This window comes from Pecten maximus, chromosome 1 (assembly GCF_902652985.1).
Source record: "Pecten maximus chromosome 1, xPecMax1.1, whole genome shotgun sequence".
NCBI classification, from domain to species: domain Eukaryota; kingdom Metazoa; phylum Mollusca; class Bivalvia; order Pectinida; family Pectinidae; genus Pecten; species Pecten maximus.
In genome coordinates, this window is record NC_047015.1 from 46935486 (window position 1) to 46959281 (window position 23796).

At 35.7% G+C, this 23796-nt stretch overlaps 2 protein-coding genes across 5 annotated transcripts; one reads left to right on the forward strand and one right to left on the reverse strand.

Annotated features, from left to right (window-relative positions):
* Positions 1 to 23: 23 nt before the first annotated feature.
* On the forward strand, positions 24 to 13992 carry LOC117335622 (aminoacyl tRNA synthase complex-interacting multifunctional protein 2-like). Of its 3 annotated transcripts, none has more exons than XM_033895763.1 (4): positions 24 to 83; positions 10577 to 10747; positions 12052 to 12277; positions 13456 to 13992. In XM_033895763.1, the coding sequence occupies exons 1-4, from the start codon at positions 39 to 41 to the stop codon at positions 13857 to 13859; spliced, it is 846 nt and encodes a 281-aa protein (XP_033751654.1). In that variant the 5' UTR covers positions 24 to 38; the 3' UTR covers positions 13860 to 13992. The 3 variants fall into 3 exon arrangements, with proteins under 3 accessions (XP_033751654.1, XP_033751646.1, XP_033751639.1); XM_033895755.1 differs by lacking the exon at positions 24 to 83 and adding an exon at positions 280 to 474; XM_033895748.1 differs by lacking the exon at positions 24 to 83 and adding an exon at positions 6778 to 7029.
* Positions 13993 to 14720: 728 nt separating this feature from the next.
* On the reverse strand, positions 14721 to 23615 carry LOC117335637 (phosphatidylinositol-glycan biosynthesis class X protein-like). 2 transcript variants are annotated; one of them, XM_033895784.1, is made up of 6 exons: positions 23582 to 23615; positions 21270 to 21461; positions 18551 to 18695; positions 17175 to 17391; positions 16485 to 16576; positions 14721 to 14890 (listed from the first exon to the last, which is right to left on the reverse strand). In XM_033895784.1, exons 2-6 carry the CDS (start codon positions 21389 to 21391, stop codon positions 14735 to 14737), a joined length of 732 nt encoding a protein of 243 aa, XP_033751675.1. In that variant the 5' UTR covers positions 21392 to 21461; positions 23582 to 23615; the 3' UTR covers positions 14721 to 14734. The 2 variants fall into 2 exon arrangements, with proteins under 2 accessions (XP_033751675.1, XP_033751668.1); XM_033895777.1 differs by having other exon boundaries at positions 23561 to 23592.
* Positions 23616 to 23796: the final 181 nt, after the last annotated feature.

The window sequence follows — 23796 nt, forward strand, 5'->3', positions numbered from 1 at the left end:
TAAGAGAAACTCGCATTGGACGGTTCATTTTAGACCGCATGCAATCAGAACGTTATTATTATGCCCTCTGGTGCCATGATAAGGTATTTCTCAGTTTCATTTGTATATTTTGAAGACACTTAAACAGTCAAAGTGATAGTAGACCTATGTGACACAGTTTTAGGAAGAAATGAAAGTTGTTGTTGCATCTTTTATTGACCAATCAAATTTGACTTTACAAACGGATTGCGTTATTGTTTCATTTGAAACACCTTGGGGGTTTTGATCGTATTCAACCGTAATAAGTTATGTACATAAAGAATGGATAAAAAAGAGACTTTCCGAACGTCAAAGCGATCCACATGTGGCAGAATGTCGCAAGTAGATGTAATGTATGAAGTTCAGCCTTATTACGACTCAAATGTTGCCTTAAATTTGCCAGATAATATGTACAAGCTACCAAATATGCAGACACACACAGGCGATACAGGAAAGGTATGTAGTTGACGACAAAACAGATATTTACTATCGAGTCCATCAGTACAGTAACTTGCCGGTGATGACATGTACAGGTGTTTAGAAGTTGAAAATATACTTTGTTGTAATCATATATCGATATATATCCGATTATTTATAAATACTCTTATGATACATAATCTTATAAAACGTCAACTTGTGTCAAATTATAACAATGGCACCACTTTCGTTTTCTCCACAGGGACAAGTCTACTTGTAGTGACAAAATAAGCCAATCACAGATACCTATGCGGTCTTTTAGCCATTTATACCTGTAATCATTATATAGAAAAACTCTTACTTTAAGTATTTCTGGTTAATATTATCAAATAACAGAAACGTTTCATTGTTTTCTCTAATCAGCTTACAAAATTAAGATTAGTTGTGTATGTAAACCCAAGTAATTATATAAGATTTTGCCATTTTGTGTCATCCTGTCTTCATCCTTAAATTGGGCCATGGGGTATGGCTTTGGGAGCAAAGATCATGTTTCAGAAGATAAAATATGGTTATACAAATAATAATTGTCTCATATGGTATGTAGTTATGGGGCCTGAATAATCCGAAATCAATTAACATTTGGCTGGCAAAAAAAAAATGCATCAGTTGAAGTTATTACCACCTTTCCATATTTTATGCATTTTTATACAAAAGTCGTTAAAGATGAAACAAAGCTAGGGATTCTTTTATTATGTTTTGTTAATAGATTCCAAATCACTTTGGCATTTTAAAATTTCAGGATTTACAAATCTCACATAAGACTTTGTCACTAGTTTGTAGCTCTCCTTAATAAGCAACTTATGTAGTTATTAATATGATGCCTCTCTATCAATGATGTCCTGACTGCTTGTTCTTTTTGAGTGACAATTCAGAAGTATTGATTAAGAGAACATATCATTTAAATCATTTAACTTTGTAAAAAGATAAATCCTTGATTGATTATGGAAGCATATATTATGTATCATTAAATCATTTACCTTTACGGAAAATAAATCCTCCATCAATTGCAGAATTTAGAAATGGAATCTATTTCATGATCCATCAATATTTTTGTCCATAACTGAGTACCTTTATAACTTACATCTCTGATGCCATGATATGTACTGATACAATGGGTTCTCCACTGAACAGAAGGTGCAGATGCTAAATTTGCCCTATGAATATGCTTCAGTAAAGTAGATATGAAATACATGGTTAAAAATATATCATCCAAAACTGACAAATTTATAGTTATCATTAATTCTATGTGCAGTGACATCATTGTTAAGAAGTTGTCCTGTTTTCAATTGGATGCATTTACCATTAGAAATTATTACTTCTGTTACACACTAGTTAAAGAAATCTTTTAAGAAAAAATTGGAAAGAAAATCTTCATACCAATTTTTAAAGAACATGCCATAAAAATTAAGGGTGACTGTGTATGATTGTTTTTTGCATGTTTGAGTGTGTGTACTATAAGTCCGTCCATAGCACTAAGATATCCTGAACAGATCTAGTTTACGTCAGCACCATTATAGCATACCAAAATCAAATTCTACACCAGACCAGACTGATAGTCATCAGATTAGGTAAAATGGTCAAAGGTCACACTTTACCATTTTGAAAAAAATGTTTTTCAGTAAATGTACACCATTGACTAATGAGCAAATTGGGGGGATACCTTTTCAAACAGGCCCTTGCTTACCTTCTTTTATATTTCGTGTATCACTGCCTAAAACTCTTCAAAGATGTATCAGTAAATTCTCATGACACAGAGGAATGTCCCTTTGTTATTTCATATTTGTTGCAGAAGTTTATTAGAATATCTTCATTGCATGTCACGCCTAGTTTTTCCGAGATTTTTTTGATTTTCATCTATGCTTTTGGTCTTTTATCCAATTCACTCTTTGTATATAATTCAGGATTACCAGGTCACTATGATTGGCCATCTATCACTACGCCATAAAAACATATTTTTTCAGGGATATGGACTTGTGTAGTCCAAAATTATAAATTCAAAGGAAATTACAATTAATGCAGGAAATGCGTCTCTCTCAAGATTCAAACCTTTTCTAATGGAACATACCCAGTATTATAGTGCATGGGAAATCTGACTATGGGAATATAGATCAATGTTGAATGATATATAAATGTTACATTTAGTATATCTTTATTTTTCACATTTTATTCATTGTTTATCTGTCATCCTGTTGCAGATATTGCTGTTTTCCATTGTCTAGCTTAATTATGTGCTAGCTAATTCATAATCTTCTTATCTGTAGCTGTCCAATAAATTAATTCTTTGTGCACTTATTCGACAGCTACAGTTGATGCTTATGATTTCTGCTGGATATAGTACGTAATGGATATGACATCACAGTTGTGTTTTTAACACCAGATGATAGTCACTATAAGCATGTCAGAATACTGTGCTTCCAACAATGTCTGCACCATTGCAACTTCCTTTTTTAGGGAAATGGACCTGGGTATAGTGGTGAAAGCTGCAGGTATTTCTTACTAGGTGATTAGGTGGCAAAGGTCATGAGTTTAAGGCCCAGTTTAAGGACCCAAGTTGTTAAAATTGTATTCCTTAGTAATTTGTTTTCCTATGTTTATTGTTATATTAATGTTATCATTTGAATTTCCTGTTGTAATGGTAAAGTGTTGAATACATTCAGACTTGCCATGGTATAAAAAAGATGCAAAATTTATCAGCACCTTTAAAAATATACAGCAATGATGTCACTGCTGCTGCGCTGCCGACGTCCTCAGACAAGGCCATCCCTCATGGTGTGTTTCGACCCTTAGCTTGGTACACTCTTAGGATGTGGGTCCACAGTGATGATCAGTCACTGCTTGGCGGTGGTCGGTGTCCAGCTACTCCCTCTTCATCCATACCCAGCATGAAAATCTTTTTGCTGGCTTGGCAATGCTCTGCACCGCTGATCTTTTAGTCCTGCTAGGTACTCCCAATGCAGATAGCATTCTCCAGACAGACTGTGTGGGGAAGCCTCTACATCCAACCTCCACTGGGTAGCTCCACGTCTGCCACCCTCTCTCCCTGCACTCCACCAGCAATGCTTCATACTTTGCTCTCTTCCTTTCGTGGGCTTCTCTGCACCTTTCCTCCCATGGAGCTGTAAGCTCTATGACAATGATCTTCTTTGTCGTTGGTAATTTAAGAACCATATCCAGTCTAAGGTTGGTTGGTCTGGAAAAGTTAGTCTCTGGTCAAGGTCTACAGTCTCCTGTAGACTGCCTGACTGATGATTCCGGAAGTTCTCTCTGAACTTGGAGTGATGTTTCACCTTCCTTCACAGACCTGATCTGTGTATGTATGTCTGGTGACCCTGGCTGTTACTAGGATATTAAACAAAATAAACCATAAACAATAGTTGACTGGCCTTGTTTACAAATTAGCCATTGACACAGTAGAAAGTTATGAATATAAAACTGCCTAGTGCTAGGACTCATCAGTGATGCGAGGGGCTGATAAGGAAAATAAGAACGACAAAAACAAATCAATATGTTAAGATATAGAAAACCCTATAATTTTATCTATTTCGTGATACAGTCCTTGGATTACGGATATTGGATTACCGTACGTATTAACGGTATTATACCCCCATCAGTAAAGGTTAATGGTCAAAGGTCAAACTTTAACACTTTGAAATGAAACCTCATATACAAAATATTTCATAAATCCTTGAGTAGATTAAAATCATTGCATAACATCACATCAAATTCTACATCTGATTAGATTTTGGTCGTCGTCGGTCAAATGTAAAAGGTCATGCTTGACCACTTTTGAAATAAAAAAATTTTGTACAAGATATCTCTGAAAACCTGGATAAAAATAGTTCATATCACACAGTCAAGTTCTACACCTGATTAGGCTTTGGTGGTCATCAGTAAAGATTAAACATGAAAGGCCACACTTGACCATTTCTAAATACGAAGCTGGTGTACAATAGATAATTTTACCATGTTTGCTATGTAACGCCGGTTTTGATTGGTTTAAAACCATGTATTATTTTCCAATAACCCACGCTCGTGCCAATAATACACGGTCGTGAGTCACGGCTATCACAATTTTAAATATCTAATATTCACCTATTTCATAAAAGGTTACTATAGCCGAGTGGGCTAATGGGTTAGTCTTTCAATATATTTTTATCACGACGCGAGTTCGAATCCTACGGAGGCCCCCCTTTTTTTCTTTTTCTTTTCTTTTTTTTATCCCTTTTTTTTTTAATTTTCAAAATCAATGCCATATGATAGATGCTCTTGATCGTAGTACTGTATTGCCTGTATATTTCGAATTCATCAACAAATAATACAATACTCAAGAAATAAGGTTTTCCCGGGGTTTCTTTGCTGTTTTTCTATTAGAAAGAGGTCAATCTCAGAACTGAACAGTACATGGTAGAATAGAAATAATCAACTTTGACTCGTGAATTGTTGCAGGATATACAACTCGGACTCGGATATTTTGCAATTTTGATTAATAACTCAGGCCTGCGGCCTTCGTTATTAATTTAATTGCAAAATATCCTCGTCCTCTATGTATATCCTGCAACAATACACGAATCATCGTTAATTATTTCTTAAATATATATATATATATATATCATGAATTCCTGGACAGATTTAATTTAATGGTAAGCAGCATATTTCTGACTATTTTGGGGGGAACAAAAACTTTCTAGAAACTGGTAAAAACTAATGCAAAAAGATGTGTTAAATTAGGGAAAACCTTTCCAATATTACCAGTAGTTTACATTACAGGTTCATTACAATTCAACTCTATATCACCTAATGATGACATAATGATGCCCCTGCTATTGTCCCACTCTTATTGTAAATGTAGGTCAAGATCTCGAATGCCTTAAAGCCTGTCCAGTTGTATTGAATTATTACAGACTTCATATCACACATAATAAAATAAGGTATTGTGTAGTTAGCACACACATCTATATTCCTTGTTGTGTAGAGGTGGGCTTGTTCTGTAGGTAAGAGGTAACCAGATACTGCCCCCCTTATACACACCTCCCCCTCCCCTAGCATTCCTACAGAGCTGACAAGCCAGTGCCTCATTGCAGGAGCAGTACAGTCTGCACTGTGTGTCATAGCTTCTTCCAGAACTCTCTTTGAGAACCCTGCACCGGGATATCACTCTTAACTATCTGCTGTACACTGGAGTGCATATTAATACCAAATACTGTATCAGCTATGGGGAATGTCATTAGTTCATGTAAGGAGAAAATTGCACAACCATTTCACAGCAACAAGAAGGCCCGGCAAAGTGATATGTTAGTGAAGGGAAAAAAAGAGCAGGCCAAGCAAAGTGAATTAGCAGAGGAAAAATCAGAAAAGGCCAAGCAAATTGAATTATTAGCAGAGAAACAAAAAAAGGATGAGCAAAGTGAATTAGTGGAGGAGAAACAGGAAAAGGCAAAGCAAAGTGAATTATCAGGGGAGAAACAAGAAAAGGCAAAACAAAGTGAATTATCAGGGGAGAAACAAGAAAAGGCAAAGCAAAGTGAATTATCAGGGGAGAAACAAGAAAAGGCAAAACAAAGTGAATTAGTAAAGGAAAAGCAAAAAGAGGTCAAGCAAAGTGAATTACTGGAGGAGAAACAGGAAAATGCAAAGCAAAGTGAATTATTAGAGGAGAAACAAGAAAAGGCAAAACAAATTGAATCAGTAGAGGAAAAACAAGAAAAGGCTAAGAAAAGTGTTATTTTAGTAGATGAAAAACAGGAAAAGGCCAGACAAAATAATGATTTGAATAAGAACTCTGATCATGAAGTAAATACCAAACAATGTGAAATTCTTCAAACACAACCAATAGCCATGCAGAGTGAAGCTGGACAATCTAAATGTTTAGTTGACCATAGTTGTAAAGAAATGCGTGATGATTTCTCAGATGAAGCTGACAGAACTGGTGAAGGAGATGATATACAAACCTGTGGATTTAGAGATTACAGTCATGAGGAGGATATTAGTGATTGTAAACACAGTATGAATTTGTCAAAAAAGATTTATGATAATGAAACTGACAGTTGTAACCCTCATATGTCTCTAGAGAATATACACTTTGGAGATCCCATTCCATCAGAAAAACCTGGAGAAGATACAAATTCAAAGGTATACCAACGGTCAAATATGGTTTGCCATGTAGGAATAAATGAAGATTACTTTTTTTAATGTTCATTTCAGAGTCTGAGGTTAAATTGCAGTTGATAGGTCAAATATACAGGTCAAAGGTGCAGAGGTCAAATATATAATCGAAATGACCATAGTTGTAAAGAAATGCGTGATGATTTCTCAGATGAAGCTGACAGAACTGGTGAAGGAGATGATATACAAACCTGTGGATTTAGAGATTACAGTCATGAGGAGGATATTAGTGATTGTAAACACAGTATGAATTTGTCAAAAAAGATTTATGATAATGAAACTGACAGTTGTAACCCTCATATGTCTCTAGAGAATATACACTTTGGAGATCCCATTCCATCAGAAAAACCTGGAGAAGATACAAATTCAAAGGTATACCAACGGTCAAATATGGTTTGCCATGTAGGAATAAATGAAGATTACTTTTTTTAATGTTCATTTCAGAGTCTGAGGTTAAATTGCAGTTGATAGGTCAAATATACAGGTCAAAGGTGCAGAGGTCAAATATATAATCGAAATGATAAAAAAAAAATTGGGAAATGGTGAACAATATTGAAAGTTTTGCAATGTTATTTATAAATGTTAATACATGTACAAGTTTATAAATTCTACTGTATGTGTGGATCCCGATGTCTTTCTTGAGATGAGAACAGTGGTATTGTTATTGAAGCACATCACAAATAACAGGGGTCATGCATTGTAGATTTTATGGTATATTATACACAAGGCTTCTGTTCATGGTGTCACAATCTGTTGCCCATGATAAGTTTACATATTGTTGAATATTTCACTCAGAAATTCTGTGTACCGAATATGACGGCTTTCATTAACAGGTGTGTATTGTACATAAATCAAGATTTTCATCTCACACAGGAATGGTTCATATTGTTAAATTGTTGAACCTGTAGTGTTCATATGGAGGTCAGATAAAATATCAGGTGGAAATTTAATTGGTCACGTCATTCACACACTTTAAATAAGCTGTCGGTACAAAAATGCAACTTAATTGTTATGTAATCACAATATTATACAATAGCTCACTGGATTTGTCAAACAGACAGTCACATCCAAATGTTTATCTGTAATGTCAATTGTCTAATAACACATGTCTGTGAGGTGAGGGAACTCAATGGTGAACTAGGTAGGGTCATATATATATGAATTGTTTTCTTCAAGGATTGCTTACAAGATGGTAGCTATGACTCGCTTTTCTCATCTTATCTAATCACTGGTGCATACAACTCTAGATTGGCTTACATTAATCTTCTAGACAGGAACATGTTGGATATACTTCATACAAATCTTAGTATCATAACAAATATTGTTAAAATAAATAATGACTGACGATTCATGGTTCGTACAGATGATGAAAAGTGCTGGAGTTTGGGGTTAGTGCTGGAAAGGTGCTAGAATGTGGGGTCAGCACTTGAAAAGTACTGGAAATTCATACTTGCTTTAAACCTGCTTTTTCAGATTGCTTACAAATGAGTAATTATCACAAGAAAATTATAAACAGTTTTTTATCGTCGGCATCATTTACTTTACCCGGTAATTTTCCATAATATCCAGATAATGAGCACTTTACCTTTCACATTCTTTATTTCTATCATGTTTTAGTAAAAATTTACCTCAGTTTCCTACAAGTTTGGGTAAAAAATTCACCTGGAAAATTTTCAAGTGCTGGAAATGTGCTTGAATTTTAGTATGAAAAATATGGATGAACCATGTGATATGACAAAAATGATGGTGAGTGACTAAAATAACTAGTATTGTATTAGAATATGAATGTACTAAGTGAGGTTGGCTGTCAACAAGTGGATTACAAGAATTCTATACCATAGGACTGGGTACTTTACTTTTGACTTTGGTGTTAAGCAACTGCGCAAGTGGGGAATGTCACAGGTTTCTGCCCTCTGTTTGATGTACAGTTTTACACCAGTACATTTCTTACCTCTGTTTGATGTACAGTTTTACACCATAATGTTTCTGCCCTCTGTTTGATGTACAGTTTTACACCATTATGTTTCTGCCCTCTGTTTGATGTATAGTTTTACACCATAATGTTTCTGCCCTCTGTTTGATGTACAGTTTTACACCATAATGTTTCTGCCCTCTGTTTGATGTATAGTTTTACACCATAATGTTTCTGCCCTCTGTTTGATGTACAGTTTTACACCATAATGTTTCTGCCCTCTGTTTGATGTACAGTTTTACACCATAATGTTTCTGCCCTCTGTTTGATGTAGTTTTACACCATTACGTTTCTGCCCTCTTTTTGATGTATAGTTTTACACCAGTACGTTTCTGCCCTCTGTTTGATGTATAGTTTTACACCATTACATTTCTGCCCTCTGTTTGATGTACAGTTTTACACGAGTACGTTTCTTCCCTCTGTTTGATGTACAGTTTTACACAAGTACGTTTCTGACCTCTGTTTGATGTACAATTTTACACCATTATGTTTCTTCCCTCTGTTTGATGTACATTTTTACACCATTATGTTTCTGCCGTCTGTTTGATGTACAGTTTTACACAAGTACGTTTCTGACCTCTGTTTGATGTATAGTTTTACACCATTACATTTCTTCCCTCTGTTTGATGTACAGTTTTACACCAGTACATTTCTTCCCTCTGTTTGATGTATAGTTTTACACCAGTACGTTTCTTCCCTCTGTTTGATGTACAGTTTTACACCATTATGTTTCTTCCCTCTGTTTGATGTACAGTTTTACACCATTACGTTTCTTCCCTCTGTTTGATGTACAGTTTTACATGAGTATGTTTCTGCCCTCTGTTTGATGTACAGTTTTACACCATTACGTTTCTGCCCTCTGTTTGATGTAGTTTTACACCATTATGTTTCTGCCCTCTGTTTGATTTACAGTTTTACACCATAATGTTTCTGCCCTCTGTTTGATGTACAGTTTTACACCATTATGTTTCTGCCCTTTGTTTGATGTACAGTTTTACACCAGTACGTTTCTGCCCTCTGTTTGATGTACAGTTTTACACCAGTACGTTTCTTCCCTCTGTTTGATGTACAGTTTTACACCATTATGTTTCTGCTCTTTGTTTGATGTACAGTTTTACACCAGTACGTTTCTGCCCTCTGTTTGATGTACAGTTTTACACCATCATGTTTCTGCCCTCTGTTTGATTTACAGTTTTACACCAGTACGTTTCTAATCCCAACTGAAAATATTTCATATTTATGCCTTGTTCCTAGTTTACTGAATTTTTAGGTCACCTGAGACTTAGCGAATGTTAGGACCTAAAACCCCAAACCAAGCCTCTAGATTAACTACATAGAGGATCTTACAATCATGGCTGTGTTATATTGAATAAATTTATTGAACAAATTTAATAATTTCCATATGGCATTGCCACAAGTGTAAGATTTTGTTAGAATATAAGCGGAAACTCTTGAATTACATGTAGTTTCTACATAAGACAGACGATTTTCGACTTGGTATGTTTTTCTTAACATCGTGCAATATCACATAGGTATTGTGATGTCATAAAAAGTTGATGACATCACAATAGTGTTGTTCCATATTTCTTATGATATCTATGGCATACAGTTGTCGTATGATACGGTAGAATGGGCCGGTTATGTGATAGAATTGAGTGGAATGTAATTAAATAAATTACCTATAGACAAGATCTAAATGATAGGATAATCCCATCATAGAAAATGTTTTTGTTCAGGGGAGAATAGTTGAAATAGCAGAAATCACATTTAGTTACATATACCAAGAAAATTACATATTGATATGTAGCGGGACTGGACTGGGTCGATCATCGGTGACCAGGTAGCTCAATTGGTAGAGCATCCGGCTAGTGTTTGGAGGTCCCGGGTTGGAACCCCGGTCTGGCCGCTTCATTTTCTCCTCTCCTGTTACAGATATATTTGTTTCAGGTCAAAGCAGCCACAGTAGGGGAGGATAATTCAGTAGCAGTCCTAGAAAATAAACAAACAGATATACTACAGAGACTTGGGGAGTTGAGGGGTGTTCTGGATCAGATAAACATCAAGTATGGCACCACCCCAACGTCGTCTTCCGGCAAATCCTCTACCATGCTTCTACCGGTGAGTATCAATTCTTCTTGGTTCAGTTGATTAAAAGTCTTCCTTTACCTTGAAAGTGTGGCAGAAAAAAAGTTAAAACCCGGGAGATGATTAAAATGGGGGATATTTTTTAGGTTCCATCATCCATCTGTCTGTCTGTCATGCTTATCAGTAATTCTGTGCAATTACTGCAACAAATATGAACAGATTTTCTTCTAACTTGGTAACAAGGTGTAAAGCCTTAAAGGCTCAGACAAATTCGATCGCCACTTTTGCCAGACATTTGATGGAATTATGGTCCCTTCATTAACTAAAAACTTTGTTTTCTGCCATTTCTGTGAGATCCAGCTATTAAGAAATTTTCTTCAAACTTCATAAAAAGGTTAAATTCCTTAAGGACTAGGCCAACTTAGATTGCCACTTATGCTGGATGTTATTTGGCAGAGTTATGGCCCCTTTATTAGCTGAAAATGGTGTTTTCTGCTGTTTTCATGCAATAATATCCGATTATTATCTAAGTTTGTGACAGAGTTATCGTTATTGAATCATGAAAATCATTGTTTTTTTGCGGGTAAATAACTCTCTCAAAAATTTTCCGAAACTTTACTAACTGACGTTACTTAATCCTATATGTTCAATAAAACATCGAACTTCTGTATGAGGCTTTACTTTTTCCTCGAGTTTCAAACAATACCTTATAGACGGAATTTTCATTGTCAGGCTGTAATGTCATGTTTACTTCTAACCTCAAAAGTGTTTACTACTTACAATATGTCAGGAAAGTGGGGGATATAAATTCCATGAATTTGCTCGTTAACCTAAGGCTAGCTTCAAGCATGGTGTTTGCCATTTAATAATCTCAAAGGCAGGATTGAGGTTTATATATACATACATGTATTCCATTTAGTTATCTTTACCAAACTCTCTGCCTGTAAAAAAAACGTGTTCCAAAATGATGGATGTTATATTCTCAATGTTTTTTCCCTAATTTAAATCTATTCATCTGTTTTCCTTTTTTATTTGATTGATATTCTCCATCGAAAACAGATTATATCATATTTTATTGTTTCTGCAAACTCACCTTATTGTTTCTTTCAATTGAATTATCATGACATCATGCTTATATGGTGGCAGGAAAATCTTAAAACAGGTGAATCAGGAGATGATTCTGTTTGATAGCAGAATATTGAAACTAGTGGGGGAAGGAAAAATTGGAACTGGAGCTGTAAGTAAGGAAATACACATATCTAGATGCATTCATTAGGAAGCAGAGTAAGGAAAGACACATTATCTCCCTTTAATTCACTCTCCCTTGTTGTTTACAGGGTGGAGTCGTCCATGACATAGTCATCAATGCTGATCCAGAGAACCCACCCGCCATTGTATTTGTACTCTACACACTCCTTAAGGAAAGGTGCCAGGTGTACGGATCAAGTCTCGTCCACTCCAGTGTGACCAATGTCCCTGACCAGCTACGTAATATCTTCAGTGACCAGGATAAATGTACCCGTGGCAACCACCAGGTGGCAATCACAATTATATGGAAAAAAGGTTTGTAAAAGTATATTTCATACCAAAGTTCTGCAAATGTAATCAAGACTTAAAATATGAAGACAGACTGAATATGTTGCTGTGAATTTTTTGTTTTAATGTCTCGGTCTTAATTAGAGCCCAACACGAAAGTGAGGGTGCCCTATAGTAATCACAGTGTCCATCCGTCTGTTTGGCCATCAGCACTTTTATTTCTGTGTAATAACTTGAGTTTCCTTGGGCTGATCAACCTCAAACTTCACAAAGTGCTTGATTGGGATTTCTTCTCAGTGTCAAAGGTCAAAGGTCAAGGTCACTTACTATTAGTAGAAAATCAGTTCCCTTGCAATAACATCCTTTGGACCAATTGAACTCAAACTTCATACATTGGTTTCTTATTGAAAGAATTGCTTTTCAGCATCAAATTTCAGAGAACAAGGTCACTGCTACTAAATATAGATAAACAAATCACCTTTCATGTAGTTTGCTTTGGTCAATCTAACTCAAACTTCTTTTAGTAATTCCATATTTCAAGTGTTTGCTAAGAACTGATTTACAGTGTGAAAGGTCAAGGGTCACTGTTAATATAAGTAGAAAATCAGTTCCCCTGCAATAACACGAGTTTCCTTTGGACCAACTCAAACTTCATACAATGGTTTCCTATTGAAAGTGCTTGCATGTTCATGATAGACGTCATTCTTGGTGATATGGGCAAATAGCTTCTTGATGATTATGGAGGGGCATGTTGACTTATAAGCTATGAAGGTAATTAAAAACATATTCATGGGTGAAAGTGTCAGATTCTTGAAAAACTGAAATGGCTGGTTTTACCCAAAATTTAAGATAGACATGGTGAAAGATGTTTCCTGAATACCAAATGAAGTATTATTACCGAACACTTTCATCCATTCATATTGATGACAGTGCAATAAAATTGCCAAGAGAATTAATTGATACAAAATTTTGATATGTGACATTGACAAACTAACCACATCATCAAATAACTTATTCATATTTAGCCAAGAATCAATTTTGATTATCCAACCGATAGTGAACACCTATCACAGCTCAAGTCTGGAGGGTAAGTGGATGTTGTTGATATTTGCTTGCCTTGATAATATACAACACAAATTGTTTTCCTTTTATGCTATTTCTATGTAGTTGAGATTTACTAGAATGATATTATCATTTACTTGTAGTTGAGAACGGCCCAACATTGATAGTCTCACCACACAACCAAACAGCAATCGAGGGGGAAGCAAATATTGCCAGGTACATCATGCGACTCATCAACCAGGATTATGACAACTCCAACCCTGTAACCACAACACAAGTAGACGATTGGTTAGATTCTGCCCAGCAACAGCTCCACCAAGGGAACACAAAGGAAAAGGCTGCCGCTGTAAAGTCTCTTAATGCCAGACTTGGACGAAATGATTGGCTTGTAGGATCTGAAATCTCATTGGCTGATATGGTAATGTGGGCTGCACTGCTCCAAACCTATCAAATGTCCAATGCTCCAAACAATGTGAAAAAGTGGCTGACAGCTTGTGATAAAAATTCAGTTTTTCAGTTTGCAAAGACTGTTTTGAATGGAAGGTAAACAAATAAACAATATAGGTCAATTGTTTCAGGAGTATATTGCCTGAAATACACATAATTTTATATCTGATAACATATTAATATAACAGCACATGCCTCAATAACTTGTTGGAATACATTTTTTGGAATGAACAGGTGTCAGTTTTTGTTGTGTTTTAATTTATCGTGAAATTTTGTATAAATAATTTGTTTATAGCTCAAAGAAATAATAATATTTCATATAGTTATTAGATCAAAATTTCCTTTAACTGCGATATCTTCTCAGGTTTACCGTTAAAACCTGTGTAATTTGCGGAGGTACTTTTTGGGGCTGAAAGTGCTGGAAGAAACCCATCCGTATATATTTTGCGCATGAAAACATTTGACCAAAAACCAATGTTCAGGAGGCCCAAAATCAATATATGACTGGTAATCCGATTTTCATCATAAGCCTTGTACATATTCTCATTGTGGTGAATACTTGAGCAGTGACACTTTTCACTGATCTTGCCCCTCAAAGCTTGCTATTAAACAGAAACAAAGTTCCAATGTCAAATAGTACATATAGGAGATTTTTCTTTGATGAGGTCAAAAGTCAGTGGCGTAGCTAGACCTGTTTTTATGTGTACACAGATGTGGTGCCAAAAGTGTGGGGGGGGATGGGGAAAACAATTTTTAAAAAAACAATGACAATCAAAGCTCCAGGATTTTTTGTTGTTGTTGAAAATTATGTGTACGCAGTTGCGTACCTGCATATAGGAAGCTACGCCTCTGAAGGTCAAATTTAGGTTAGAGTGACCTACCAGTACTTTTCATTCATGTCGCCAAGGTGAACCCATACCCCTAGTTTGAAGTTGGATACTAATAACAATGAAAGAAAACGATATGTTTCTGATCTCAGCTGACCTTTTCTTTATTTCTGTGATTAAATTTCAATGTTTTCAATAAGATGATGAAAGATCCTGCGACTGTCATTAGTAGCGTTCCTACCACCACTAGTAATGTGTGGCTGGTTTGACCAACAGGCACTGTTACTTCAATAGCATCAACATCCTGCAAACAAACAAATGTATTAAGAATTGTTAAATCTATGACTTCTAACATTTGCATGACAAGCAAACCTACACAGAAGTAATAATGTTTTCAACATTCCACAAACATAAACAATTTGATAAATTTACATTTCCAAACATGATTTGATGACTTCAAATCCCCCAAACATAATTTGATAACTACAACATCCCCCAAACATAATTTGATGACTTCAACATCCCCCAAACATAATTTGATGACTTCAATATCCTCTCAACATAATTTGATGACTACAACATCCCCCAAACATAATTTGATGACTTCAACATCCCCCAAACATAATTTGATGACTTAAACATCCCCCAAACATAATTTGATGACTTCAACATCCCCCAAACATAATTTGATGACTTCAACATCCCCGAAACATAATTTGATGACTTAAACATCCCCCAAACATAATTTGATGACTTTAACATCCCAAAACATAATTTGATGACTTCAAGATCTCCCAAACATAATTTAATGACTTAAACATCCCCCAAACATAATTTGATGACTTCAAGATCTCCCAAACATAATTTGATGACTTCAACATCCCCCAAATGTAATTTGATGACTTAAACATCCTCCAAACATAATTTGATGACTTAAACATCCCCCAAACATAATTTGATGACTTTAACATCCCAAAACATAATTTGATGACTTAAACATCCCCCAAACATAATTTGATTACTTTAACATCCCCAAACATAATTTGATGACTTAAACATCCCCAAAACATAATTTGATGACTTAAACATCCCCCAAACATAATTTGATGACTTTAACATCCAAAAACATAATTTGATGACTTAAACATCCCCCAAACATAATTTCATGACTTCAAATCCCCCAAACATAATTTGATGACTTCAGCATCCCCCAAACATAATTTGATGACTTCAAGATCTCCCAAACATAATGTGATGACTTCAGCATTCCCCAAACATAATTTGTTGACTTCAACATCCCCCAAACATAATTTGATGGCTTCAACATTCCCCAAACATAATTTGATGACTTCAGCATCCCCCAAACATAATTTGATGACTTCAACATCCCCCAAACATAATTTGATGACTTCAACATCCCCCAAACATAATTTGATGACTTCAGCTTCCCCCAAACATAATTTGATGACTTCAGCATCTCCCAAACATAATTTGATGACTTCAGCATCCCCCACATCTAATTTGATGACTACAACATCCCCCACATCTAATTTGATGACTACAACATCCCTCAAACATAATTTGATGACTACAACATCCCCCACATCTAATTTGATGACTACAACATCCCCCACATCTAATTTGATGACTACAACATCCCCCAAACATAATTTGATGACTACAACATCCCCCACATCTAATTTGATGACTTCAACATCCCTCAAACATAATTTGATTATCAAAAATCAGCCTCTTCTTCAAAACACAAAATATATTGAGTTTTCATATACATATATTAGCACAGTGTAGTACACCTCTAGTTTCTATTACTCGGCATAAACTTTACATTATTGTTAGTTTAGAGAATTGAACATCCAAAAAACTTCAGCATGACTTACTGATAAGTATTTGACTACTGTCCATCTACATTTGATCAATGTGGCACTTGTACAAGGGAGATCTTCTACACCAATCACAGCTCCAGTGTAATCTGGTTCAATAGGAAGCTTTATATGAATAATCTGGTTCAATAGGAAGCTTTATATAAATATATTTATATGGTGATTAAAAGGTGGTTGTGTCACTCAATAAGTACAGCAATGCTTATATGTCAGTACACCACTAAAGTTTGATTATGTACTTTTACAATGACAATGATGGATAAATTGATCGAATATACATATACATGCAGTGTTTATTGATTTCATGTTTTGAAACTTTGAAAATAAATACAACAATAGAATCATTTTATAATGTCAGTACAATAAATGTGATTAGAATAGACCTTTATTGAGTTACTTTAATATGACTTACATAAAAAAAAGAGTCAACTTGTGTACAAAGTAATAAAACAACAAGAATCTGGAATGGGGTTACTTCCCCTTAGGCTGTAAACAATATACATGTGTACACTGTAATTATTATTCAATATCTCAAAGACCAGTTTGATTCCCCCAGAACTGTACAATGATATAGTAAGATAGGTATTATCATATACCAGGTATATCATTTGTTAAGTCTGAAGTCTTGTAAGTGATTATAAGAGATTTACAAGATACATTTGGCCATGGTTATGAAGACAAGTTTACCTTTGGCTGTACAGGATAAAAGAAGCATAGGGTTTGGTATGATGACAGATATGTTTTCTGAACTGGACGAGGGTCTGTGATACCGGAGATGTACTGGTATAGTGACACTGGTCATCAGGCTGTCCACATCATCACTCAGAGGAGATGTATACAAGGAAACATTCAAAGATGGAGCAAGATATTCAGGCTGTTCTACATCCACTGGATTACTGATGAACTACGATAATTACAAAACATATTCATTTTACACAAATTGCAAAACAAGTTATATAAACTTATATCAATCACGCCAGGAGTCTTGGTGTGAAACACCAGAGTACCTTGAGAAAACCTATGTGGTTGGGCAGGTGACTTTTTCATGTTTGATCGTGGAATGGAAAGTGGTATATCTTAACTAATGAAAAAAAGAATGAAATGTAGCAAGATTACCAGAATCTTTTTTGGAAGTGTTTATTCTAGGAAACTAATGAAACAAAATGCCCATGGGCCTTAACTGTCACCCGAGATTTGAAATATTTCTGTTAATTTAATTGACCCTTTTTGGCCCCACCCATCAGCTGTCTAAGGGGTAAGTCAAGGCCAACATGTCATGAAATTCACAATTTTGGTAAAGCACCTTAAGACCTTTCCATCTATGAAGAGTGTTTGATTCCATCATATTTCCATCTATGAAGAGTGTTTGATTCCATCATATTTGAGAGTAGAGAAGAAGATTTTTGAAATTTCAGTCAATTTGACCCTTTTTAGCCCCACCCATCAGCCTCTGTGGGTCAGTCAAGGCCAACATGTGCATACCAACAAACTGTAAACTTAAGCTGATAATGTTAACCAAGTAAGAATGAATTCTAATAGAAATCCAACAAATTATAGTCAAAAATGTGATTTCCCTACATAAACTGTAGTAAAGTATAAATATAATTCACAATTTTGGTTGACCTTTAGCCATAGAAGCTCCTTGCGAAATTTCATAATTGTTGGTTAATTATCCCTACCAGCTGTACCTCAACCAAGTTGCCTTGGATATAACAAATTTGAGCAGTGAATCCTAGAGGTATTGCTTTTTGAAATTTATTTTTAAAAATCCAAGATTTGAATATGTTTTATTTTAGAAGAATATTCCAAGTATCCATTGAAGTCTTTACCAATATAGCACATATCAAACAGTATGGTGTGACATAACATTTCCATATCAAATACTACAAAATTTAAACTTTAAACAAATTTAATTATAATTTCAAAGCAATGATGCCAGAGTTCATGACTCACAACTTGACAGGTTTCTACAAAAAAAAATACCAGGTATTGTAGATGAGATACAACTAACAATGTATTAAAGAGTTTGTCCTATCTTGTTAAATATTCCAATTATATCTTACCCTTGGACCACCAAACTCCCGAAGTGAACGCAGCTGGAATGGGTCAATATAGGCACCAGGGGGAAGTAACTCCAATAACATCACATCACAGTTAGACAAATTTCTAAATAGAGATCTTCCAAAGGTAATCTTTGTTGTTAGTTCTCTGTTGATAGAAATATTGTTAAAACAGACAAATTCAAAAATTAAGAAGAAAAAAATTTGGATACTGTCAGTGTCTTAACAAGAATTCCACGGAAGTGGAGGTGTCGCCTGTGTATGCGAATAATTAAAGGGCCATAACTCTTTAAAACTAGGACTTGAATAAAAAAAAAACAATAACAAACTTGTCCACAGTATTATGGTAACAAACATTCTATTTTCGCCAAAAAATTTAAAGGGCTATAACTCTTTTAAAAAGGTCCGAATAAATTTGGTTAACGAACTTGTCCACAGTATTATGGTAACGAACCTTCCCATGCAGTTTCAAATTAATCCAGTAATAATTATTCAAGTTATTGAGTGGAAACCATTTTCGCAAAAAATTAAAGGGCCATAACTCTTTTAAAATGGTGCGAATAAATTTGGTAACGAACCTTCCCATGAAGTTTCAAATTAATCCTGTAATAATTATTCAAGTTATTGAGTGGAAACCATTTTCGCAAAAATTTAAAGGGCTATAACTCTTTTAAAAAGGTGTGAATAATTTTGGTTATCGAACTTGTCTGAGCTATCATGGTAATGAACCTTCCCATGAAGTTTCGAATTAATCCGTTCTAAACTACTAAAGTTATCGCACGAAAACCATTTTCCGGACGACGCCGACGCCGACACAGACGCCGAAAAGTAATACCTATATGTCTCCTTTTTCAAAGGCGACACAAAAACCACAGGGGAACTGATAAGCATACAAGTCTGCTGTCCCTTGTCCATCAATGATACATTTTTTACAAGAGGTTACTAGGGTCTATGGAGTGATCATCTGTTTTTCAATGCTGTGAATTTTAGATCCCTGGTGAAGTACCCTCTTCTTCCATACATTATTCAATTTCAATGTCCCAAGCAGCAAGGCTGCCTTTATCTGGTGAATAGACCATGTCTGGCTATAAAGCCTCTGTGTCAAATAGAATACAACTGAAATGCTAAATGTTGTTTCACTGTTCAGCAATAAACTTATCCACTACCTAAATCAAGACTAAGTTGGTCCCATGATAATTATTTAATTGTTAAATGGTTGGAGTAGTTTCACCAGTGGTGAAGAAATCACACCCCAATGTCATCTATCCATACCCAATAAGCAGAAGTATATGGAAATCTCAACAATATCTATGTTGTGATTTAAGCATTGATGTAATTTTTTTGACATCAACACTTCTAATTAATTTTTGAAATTGATTTTTAAAATAAAAAAAATATTTTATGTACAATTGAACTAATCTTATAAGGGATTCTTTTTCACAAATCAATTCCCAATGTCAATGGCCGTATTGTGACGTCACATATTTCACGCCATTTTCAGATTTTTTTTTATAGAGGTATGAAAAAAAAATCTCAACTAATCAGAGAGCCACATTCTGCGTACAAACACTGGACAATTAATTAAATAGAGGTCTAGTGGAAGGAGACCTATGGGCAAATGCTGATAGATTGAAAGGGTATCTAAACTGTTCCAATGTTACAACCAATAGGAAAGTTCAAAGGGCTGAGACTGGACATGGGGGCCTATCCTAGTGACATGATATACGTGTAGTTCAAAGGGCTGGGATTTGACACGGGGCATATCCTAGTAACATCATTGTGTTCATCTCTTCACAACCAGCTATTTGACAGTTATTGTAGTTATTTGACAATGGGATGGAGGTCTTGACCACCATTCCCCTACAGGGATCCAAGGTATGAGGTAAGGGTTGAATGAACCCCAAAGTAAATTCTGGTAGTGAAATTATCTTATTTCATGTCCCTATTACACTGCATGATAAACAACTTCCCCATCTGCGCTCTTCCCCAATCCCTCTACAATATCCTTTTATATATGACTGAGTATTGAGGTATGTCGTACATCTAGCATAAGCTTTCCTTTGTCAGGAGACCTATATTTTTTATAATCAGGATAGGTTTTGTTTCCTAAAAGGTATTGAATTTGACTATTTTGGCAAAAGTTATTCCCTTTTTTTATTTCAGAATTTGATTTTTGTCTGGAGCTCTCCTTCATTTTTCAACCTATTTCTTTGAAGCTTTTCCTGAAAGACACTTTGATTGGACTGACTACATGTATTTCACAAAAATTATTGCCTTTACATGTTTACCTCTGTAAATCCTTACCCTCAGTATTCAATCAATTTCTTCCAAACTTTGTACACTTTGTTGACATGAAATTGTACATTTGTAGTGGAGAAATTGGACAATTAATCTTATATTTCGTTATTTGTATTCACCCGATACAATAATGCCTTTCTTTTTGGCATGGGATGGATATACATGTATATTATTCCACTTCCTTTGGTTATTTTGTTTAACGTCCTATTAAGAGCCAGGGTCACTCCATTACCACTTCAATAGTACTCTAGATCTTGTTTCAAGTTATTAAATGATGGAACTTCTGGTCCTAAGATTCAGTATCACATTTGGTTGAAATGTAATCAGTCATTCAAGAGGAGTTTTATAACAACAAGTTAAAAGGTGGGAGAGCAGATAACAGATATTTAAATTGCAAAATGTTTGGGTCAAACTCATTACTCACCTATGAAAGCCATTTTTTGTCAAAGACCTTTCCACTTTGGGCAATTCCACACAATCGGATTCATGAAATATCAGTATCACGTTGAATATTATGCTTGTCAGGAAATTCACACGAATATCCATTGTCACTGTTTCCTGAGCAGGTACTCAAATAAATGAAAGGAACAAATCCAGAGATCTCCAAAAGCAGGACCTGCAATGACATTTCAAATCTTGTTAATCTATTTATTTCTATGTTTTAAGCCAGAGACAGATTGCCCTGCTCAAGCACCCAGTCGTCATGGTCCAACAAATATTTAGTTTGTAGAGCAGTCATGTTTTTGGTTCCATCGTGCGATTGCACAAGTCATTCAGGGGAGGTAATCACAAACCTGGATGGCTCCCCGACTGTTCTGATACAAGATTTTGGTTTGTTTGTTTTTGTTTAACGTCCTATTAACAGCCAGGGTCATTTAAGGACGTGCCAGGTTTTGGAGATGGAGGAAAGCCGGAGTACCTGGAGAAAAACCACTGGCCTGCGGTCAGTACATGGCAACTGCCCCACGTAGGTTTCGAACTTGCAACCCAGTGGTGGAGGGCTAGTGATAAAGTGTCGGTACACCTTAACCACTCGGCCATCGCGGCCCCCTCTGACACAAGAGTATGTACACTTACAATAAGAATTACCTAACTGACTGAAATGTTTTGCTTATAATTTAAATCATATTGTTACAGGCTTAGTTTGCAAGTGGTTATAAAGTTAATGAAAGATAATTGACTAATCAAGCCTGTAAAATTATTGTCTAGGGTTTTGTTAGATTTCTTAGTTTTTGGTGATGAAAATAGCATACATATTTATAAGGATGGGTGTCAAGTTAATAACAACAGCCATGGTCATATGAGGATGGATATCCAAGTTGATGCCAACAGCCATGGTCATATGAGGATGGATATCCAAGTTGATGCCAACAGCCAGGGGCATATGAGGATAGGTGTCCAAGGTGATGCCAACAGCCAGGGTCATATGAGGATGGATGTCCATGCAAGGTGATGCCAACAACCAGGGTCATATGAGGAGGGACATCCAAGGTGATGCCAACAGCCAGGGTCACATGAGGAGGGACATCCAAGGTGATGCCAACAGCCAGGGTCATATGAGGAGGGACATCCAAGGTGATGCCAACAGCCAGGGTCATATGAGGATGGATGTCCAAGGTGATGCCAACAGCCAGGGGCATATGAGGAGGGACATGCAAGGTGATGCCAACAACCAGGGTCATATGAGGATAGGTGTCCAAGGTGATACCAACAGCCAAAAAATGAGGACTTGAGGAGGGGTGTCAAGGTGATGCCAACAGACAGGGTCATATGAGGATGGATATCCAAGGTGATGCCAACAGCCAGGGGCATATGAGGATAGATGTCCAAGCTGATATCAATAGCCCGGGTCACACGAGGATGGGTGTCAAGGTAATACCAACAGCCAAAAAATGAGGACTTGAGGAGGGGTGTCAAGGTAGTACCAACAGACAGGGTCATATGATGATATGTGTCCATCTAGATTTCGGAGGTACCGGGTTCGAGTTCAGGTCTGGTTTTTTGCCTTTTTCCTCTCTTGTTAATATTTTGTTGTATTCCTTGGGAGGTAATATCATTAGTCTCCATATTCAATACCGGGTAGTTTTAATGATAAGGATGAATCTAGTCAAATACAATAAATTATTGTCCTATATAATATGCATCCAATGGTTCCTTTAAGGTTCCACAGTACACTTTGGTTTGTTTTTGTTTAACGTCCTATTAACAGCCAGGGTCATTTAAGGACGTGCCAGGTTTTGGAGGTAGAGGAAAGCCAGAGTACCCGGAGAAAAACCACCGGCCTACGGTCAGTACCTGGCAACTGCCCCACGTAGGTTTCGAACTCGCAACCCAGAGGTGGAGGGCTAGTGTTAAAGTGTCCGGACACCATAACCACTCGGCCACTGCGGCCCCTACAGTACACAAATATATACATATTAGATTATAAACAAGTAATGAACAATATACATGTGAAAATGTATTAACACTGAGCAATTTAAAGATTATTGTTGAGGTTCTAGCCGCAGAATCCCATCCCAAAGTAACTACATTATTAAATGTGAATATTGCCACTTATTATGCTAACCTGTTATATGCTTTACCTTATCAAATATCATTGAAATACATGTTACTAAAATTAGCACATATATTGAAAATGTGTTTGCTATTTTCATAAATACATGGAAGCCGTGTTCATGACAGTAACAAATTAATATACAATGTACTCATAATTACGTGCTATACTGTTGCATTTACCTGCCTTGTGTTTCCCGGAATATATTAATAGGGTATAGGTTTTGTGTATTCACATTTTTAAAGAATAATGTATGTTTTATGGAGTCTAAACATATTCATCTGGTTAAAATGTGGATATTTCTTATATTTATGTCTAAATAATTCTAATTTTGCTATTATTATTTGGTATTTTTCAACCATTAGTTCTTAATGGCGGGTCAAATTTTCTGGTGTAT

Coding starts and splice junctions, on each gene's coding strand:
- LOC117335622 (XM_033895748.1), top strand. CDS start 6,790: ATGCGTGATGATTTCTCAGATGAAGCTGACAGAACTGGTGAAGGAGAT. Junction 7,030..10,576: donor GAGAAGATACAAATTCAAAG/GTATACCAACGG, acceptor TATTTGTTTCAG/GTCAAAGCAGCCACAGTAGG. Junction 12,278..13,455: donor CACAATTATATGGAAAAAAG/GTTTGTAAAAGT, acceptor ATTTACTTGTAG/TTGAGAACGGCCCAACATTG.
- LOC117335637 (XM_033895784.1), bottom strand. CDS start 21,391: ATGGATATTCGTGTGAATTTCCTGACAAGCATAATATTCAACGTGATA. Junction 17,392..18,550: donor GGGAGTTTGGTGGTCCAAGG/GTAAGATATAAT, acceptor TAATTATCGTAG/TTCATCAGTAATCCAGTGGA. Junction 16,577..17,174: donor TTTATCCTGTACAGCCAAAG/GTAAACTTGTCT, acceptor CTATTGAACCAG/ATTACACTGGAGCTGTGATT.